The sequence below is a fragment of the Limulus polyphemus genome, unplaced genomic scaffold, assembly GCF_000517525.1.
Source record: "Limulus polyphemus unplaced genomic scaffold, Limulus_polyphemus-2.1.2 Scaffold76862, whole genome shotgun sequence".
NCBI classification, from domain to species: Eukaryota; Metazoa; Arthropoda; class Merostomata; order Xiphosura; family Limulidae; genus Limulus; species Limulus polyphemus.
Window position 1 is genome coordinate 950 of NW_013742458.1, and position 6,838 is coordinate 7,787.

Genomic DNA, 6,838 nt, shown 5'->3' on the forward strand with positions numbered 1-6,838 from the left:
GCAACAAGCTTAAAAAACACTATCTTAAATCATTGTACTTTTTCATTCTGTTTCTATTTCAGCAAAAAAAATCTTAAAACAACGATGAGGGTAGGTACTGAAGAAAGCTACCTTTATGATGTCACTTACTTCATTACTGTTAGCATTTTACTTCCACAAATTAATCATCTTGTGTTTATAGCCAATTAACATCAATTTAGTGACAGAATACCACTACAAAGAGCAATTACAACATATTAATTAGCTGATGATGAAAAACAGACTTTGCTAGAGAACAATTTAAATTTTCCAATTGTTTTTAATTTCCATGCTCAGTTCTAGAATTTTATTTCTCTACAAACTAAAAATGATCAGATCTTTTTAAAAACAGCCAGATAAATACTAGTGATGGGAACCAATAGTTTACTTTTATTCACACTAAACTATATACTTTAATTAGTAGATGAAAACTTACTAGAAAATGCTAATGCTTCCCGAAATGTTTCCAAGTCTGGTTCTGCAGATGCTATAGAAGATATTCCTGGTTCGACAGGGTTAGATATAGAAAAACGAGAGTGGTGAGAAGGAGATCTCAAGCCTTCTAAGGACAGCCTTTGTCTTGGAGATACCCACGATCGTTGGGAAGGAGGTGTTTTTCCCGTCAAGAAGGCAATTAAATCTTCTCGTCTAATATGACGTTTCCTTTTTTTAGCCCATGCCAACAGGTCTCTATTTCTTCTTTGATAACCACATTGGTATCCAAGATCACCAAAACGTTTTTGAGATTCTAGACATTCTATACAAGAAACAAAAAGATATGATTAAAAAAACAATTCAACTTTCATCTTTGATCCATCCTTTGCTTGTCCCAAACCAAACCCAGATTATATATGATCATAGATAATAACTCTAAAGAGCAAAATAGACTGGAACTTTTTAAACAAAAGTACTGAACTCTCACGCTGGGTAACTCAAGAAAAATACTAAATACATTTTATGAAAGATGACAGGTGCATCAACACAGAGATTTAAATGGAAGAAAATATTTGGCTTTTATTACTTCATATTAAAAACTAATTATATGAAAGTTCTTAAACCATAGAACATGATGACTGTACTGAATACCGACACCATAGTTCATTAGCTTCCTTCACAGTTGAGAACTTAATATCTACAAATTAAGAAGGTAAACAACACATTTAAGTTGCTGACACAAATCACCATTAAGGTGGGTTTACCATGTACCGAACCTTTTGAAAGGTTCTGCAGCCTGAAAGTCACTTTTCATAGTTGTCTTAGTGATCAGCTGAACCCTGACTTGTAACAGTGCATAGATAAATCACTTTTCAGTTGTCTTACTGATCAACTGAACCCTGACTTGTAACAATGTATAGATAAATCACTTTTCTTAGTTGTCTCTGTGATCAGCTGAACCCTGACTTGTAACAAAGTATAGATAAATCACTTTTCAGTTGTCTTAGTGATCAACTGAACCCTGACTTGTAACAATGTGTAGATAAATTACTTCTCATAGTTGTCTTACTGATCAAGAACCCTGACTTGTAACAATGTGTAGATAAATCACTTCTCATAGTTGTATTAGTGATCAACTGAACCCTGACTTGTAACAAAGTATAGATGCACACACCTCCAACACAACCAATATAGACCCACCAGGAACCAGCTGCATGCACACACCTCCAACACAACCAATATAGACCCACCAGGAACCAGTATGCAGCAGATGATAGGAAGGTGGAGAGCCCAAGTGGATGATTTTCTCCAGTCCATGGTAAGAGAAGGTTACCCAGTCTTACACATGCAGGAATTCATGTCTCATCCAGCTACAACCAACACCAGATTCACCTGAAACTGACAACCAGTGGATGGTAGAAAGAGGGACTGCTATTTGGGGTTCCATCTCCCATCCAAAACCTGGTGGCATTTAGAATTCATCATCCAGTCCGCAGAAGGAGGAGGGTACAATCCAAATACGTGAGGACTTATGTGGCTGGTCCAGCTCCAACAAACACCCAATCTCTGGGAACCAATATCTGGCAGATGGTAGGAAGGAGGGTGCCTCAGCTAGAGAGGCAAACTGCAATATATGGCAGAGTGCTACATCTAACACCTGGTGGCATCTGGAATTACACATCAAGTCCATGGAAAGAAGGGCAATACCCCATCTACACCAGCAGAATGCCACCACCCTATTTTCAAACAGAGTGGTATTGTGCACACTCAGAAGGACAGGCCTCCATGGTCCACAGCATTGGAGACAGTGCAATAGGTGACTGCAATATCCTATTTTGAAAAGCAGAGCAATCACATTGACAGAATCGACCAACTAACACCAGGCAGCATCTGAAATTGTACATCAGGTCTGTGGTAGAAACAGCCTCAATGCCACAGATCATCAAAGATGGGCAGTTATCCATGTCTGCTTTACTCATGTTAGTCCACGAGTTTACAGATTATGAGGGATACCTAAAAGCAGTCCTGCAGAACACCCCCATCTCAACGGTGTGTGTAACATGACATTGTGACATGGTATGATATTATATTTCGATGTTTAGAGGACAACCAACAGCTGGTGGCATCTGGAATTGTACATCAGATCTGCTGTAGGAAGTGCCTCAACATCACTGTCATCTAGCATGGTATGTGATCACAGTCGTACAGTGCAGATTTAAAAGTAAGTATACCTGGTCAGGCAACACTCACCACAGAGCGGGATACAAATGTGTCAGAAAGGCCTATGTAAAGAAAAACAAAATGAATGAAGTACTTACCACCAACAGATACAGCATTGGTGATGTTCACCAAGGAAGGATTGAAATGTGCAGCTAGGGACACGGTAAGGTAACGGATCTGATGGGAGAAAAAACATGAAAAAGGCGACAATATCAAGAGAAAGGGAAGAAAACTGCCAGGCAAATTAATTGGTGAATTCAACTCAGAAGGGTAGTGGGAAAAATGTCACATGAGAGTTGAAGATTTCATGCCATATACCATTGAACAACATGGATAAGACTGGCAACTGGAAAACACAAGCAAAGTCAGGAAACCGAAAAGTGGCAGATTGCATCACCCTATAGCCCACAACAGAGGTAAAAGAAAGGCTCTGCTCAAAAAGACACATAAAAAAGGACAGTATATGAGGAATCATGGGATGGGAAGGACTACAACCTTTCAGGACAGACCAAAAGTGTCACATGTACCACATAAGTAGGTAAACCACCATGGAGAAAAGAAAGAACAGGACAGAAAATGATGGAAGTTACATGCATAAAATCTGGTACTTCAGGTGAGGGACCGAACAAAACCACCCAGGAATATGGACGATGCACGCTGGAGTGTGCCTGATGGAGGAGTATCAGAGGTAAAGCAAGAGAAAGGGAGGTGAAACCAAAAACCGGTGCACCAATGGAAATCTTGTGTAAGCCGGGCAGTATATATAATCATCAGCAGAACACTATGGCAAAGACACGTAGGTGGAGATGAATAGGAGGATATGCACATAGGTACCAACCCGACCAATCCCAATTGAACGCATCTGGGACAACCCACAGAGCACACAAAACCCGAAAAATGGTTAGATCGGAAAACCACACCGTAGGTATAGTCTAACCAATCCATAAACAGATTCAGGGAACTCTGATTATGACATGGCAACAAAGTAAGGGAATGGTAGTGAGCCCAACACAGGTGATCCAATGTGAGAAAACAGAGGTCTGTCAACCGAGTGCTCCTTGGTCATTGATGTACGAGACTACCATAGAAACATCAGAGTGAACCATCCCAAACTGGCCTCTAGGAGCCTGCAGAAAGTGAAGGAAAGCCCAACGAACAGCAAGGAGTTCCAAGATTGATATGGAGAGAAGACTTGGAAAGATACTATAGCCCATAAACCTCCCGAGTGTCGAGATACCCACAAAATGACTTGCAAGAAACCCAATATCCAGGTAAGGAGGAAAGACTAAAATAATGACCCAAAGGATATTCCCTGAGAAGAGCAGGGGTGGAACATAGGGACACGAGATAAAGACAGAAAATAACATACCTGAACAGTCAAATACACCAAAGCGGAAAGAGGTCTGGACAAGTCCTCCAAAACAACACATGACTGTGAGGCATATTCAGGAGGGGGAAAAAGACTGTCCAAATCCAAAACTTCCAGATCACTGAAAACCATGATACAACAATCAGTATACTCTGTTTGTTGCAGGAAATTAGTCAACTCCAGACGGAACAGAGCCATCACTTTATGGGCAGAGAATCGTGGTTCCGACCTGTTGGATGTGGTTGGTGATTCTGCTGTAACAATTGTAGTCATGACTACCTAAAACTGTGAGTGCATAACTCACAAAATTGAAAGAGGAGAGAAGATAAATAAAATAATTTGAAACTCTCCACAAAAGATAACAAAAACGGTAAAGAACAACGTAATTAAAGTAGAAAAATTAAGAAAGTAAAAACTTGTGGATAAATGAATCAAACCATGAGCAAAAACACGTCTGTACAATAAGACTGCTAATCGAGAAGTGATTAACAGCTGCAAGATTAGAGAGGACACAAGTTATGATAGGGGTAGTCACACTCCTATTGGTGGAGAGTTGCAGCATAATAAATTGCATGTAAGTAAGCAGAAATAAATGGGAGTATCAAGGCTAGTGGCAAGTTAAAATTTGCTCCGATAGAGGGCAGTATAAGTCGAGAAAGCATTTTGTGAGAGGTGGTTAGATTATCATATCAGAAATATGATGTCAAAACTTCAAATGTTGATAGGTTTGACACCATATTTTAATAAAGCACAAAGAAACAGACTTTGCAATGGATGTTATGAAAAGCATAGCAAACAGAACCATAATTTGTACTGGAGGTTATCTAGAGTCCAGCATGAAGAACCATAATTTGTGACAAACATTATCTACAGTAAAGCGTAAAGATCCATAACTTGTGATGGACCTCATATCTACAACACATCATGACTATTCATAATTTGCGATACAATTTACCTACAGCAGTGTTTCTCAAGTACCAGTTTGTTGGAACCATTTTACAGGAACATAAGATTTCACAAAAATAAACAAACACTGACAGGACATTCATATGTAAATCCTAATGCTTTGTTTGTTGTATTTTAGTGGTTCATGACAGTTTAGGGAGGTGGTGAGCCAGTCCTGAGTATTGAAAAGGTTGTGAAACACCCATCTACAGTACAACAATAAAGAACCATAGTTAATGTTGGAGGTTATCTACAATACAGCCATAAGAACCATAGTTAGTGTTGGGGGTTATATACAATACAGCAATAAGAACCATAGTTAGTGTTGGAGGTTATCTACAGTAGAGCAGTAAAGAACCATAATTTGTGTTGGAGGTTATCTACAGTAGAGCAGTAAAGAACCATAATTTGTGTTGGAGGTTATCTACAGTACAGCAGTAAAGAACCATAATTCACAATGGAGGTAATCTACAGTACGGCAGTAAAGAACCATAATTTGTGTTGGAGGTTATCTACAGTACAGCAGTAAAGAACCATAATTTGTGTTGGAGGTTATCTACAGTACAGCAGTAAAGAACCATAATTCACAATGGAGGTAATCTACAGTACGGCAGTAAAGAACCATAATTTGTGTTGGAGGTTATCTACAGTACAGCAGTAAAGAACCATAATTTGTGTTGGAGGTTATCTACAGTACAGCAGTAAAGAACCATAATTTGTGTTGGAGATTATTTACAGTACAGCAGTAAAGAACCATAATTTGTGTTGGAGATTATTTACAGTACAGCAGTAAAGAACCATAATTCATAATGGAGGTAATCTGAAGAACAGTATAAACAAAGAAACTATTTATTATGAAAGTTATCTACAATACTGACAGAAACATTAGTTGTTTTATAAAAGAATAAAAAATGAAGTACATAATGTATGTTATTTTGTTCCATGGTTTGAAGGTTTTAACATAGTTTTTAAGCTGAATATCAGTAAATCAGTCTCTTCCACAGCTTAATTAGCCTGTTGGTTAATAATGCTTCATTCATAAAGAACCAACATACCTTTATATAAATTTGTTACACTACCAGCAGCATTCTGAAAAGGCACCCACAAGGTCACACCGTGTTGACGATCTGAAAAACATGAGATCAACTTATTATTTTTTTAGTTTAAATTTAAACACAAAATACACATATAACAAATAACATCCAAGTTTTATCACTTAAGGGTTATATTCTAACTTCGGGACAGTTTCAGTTAATCGGATGAACTAGCTGTAACATGACTAGTGAACCATCTAGTTGATGAAACTTATCTCTCACACACACAAAACCAATGATGCAATGCTGCATTACATGTATATATTTAAAGTACAAATCCTATAATGTTAGTTATGGCAACCATAAACACATTACACTCATGTACAAAAAATGAATAATTTTATAAATAATTAGAGTAAGCATTGTATCTTAATCATATTAAACTTAAAATTTTTTAAATGATATAATCAAGATATTTCTGTGCAATGAACTACTTCAAAAGTATTGTAGTAAGCTATATTTTACATTATTTTAACTTACATGTTTGTTTGAGTGCATGATGCTAAGATAAGTTCATAAAACTAGCACTAGGATACATAGAAAATTCATGATGACAGAGAATCTAACAACTTTGACCAATATCAAGACATGGGTACATTATCTATAAATATGAGTAAGCAGTTTATTAGTTGAATGAAGTATTCAGTGTGTGAATGATTGAGTAAAAGAATGGATCAAGAGAGGATTGATCAAGTAAAGTTATTCATTAAGAGTTAGTGTTTCTGTAAGCTAATCAGTATGTTGATTTGCATTTGTT

General features: G+C 37.4%; 1 protein-coding gene across 1 annotated transcript; it reads right to left on the minus strand.

Moving 5' to 3' along the window:
- Positions 1-200: 200 nt before the first annotated feature.
- On the minus strand, positions 201-6,114 carry LOC106477656 (UPF0472 protein C16orf72 homolog; the record flags this gene model as incomplete). The annotated part of the gene is made up of 2 exons (XM_013938200.2): positions 201-775; positions 6,043-6,114. Coding segments are annotated over 2 exons (416 nt in total), but the record flags the coding sequence as incomplete, so codon positions are not given.
- Between the last annotated feature and the right edge of the window lie 724 nt (positions 6,115-6,838).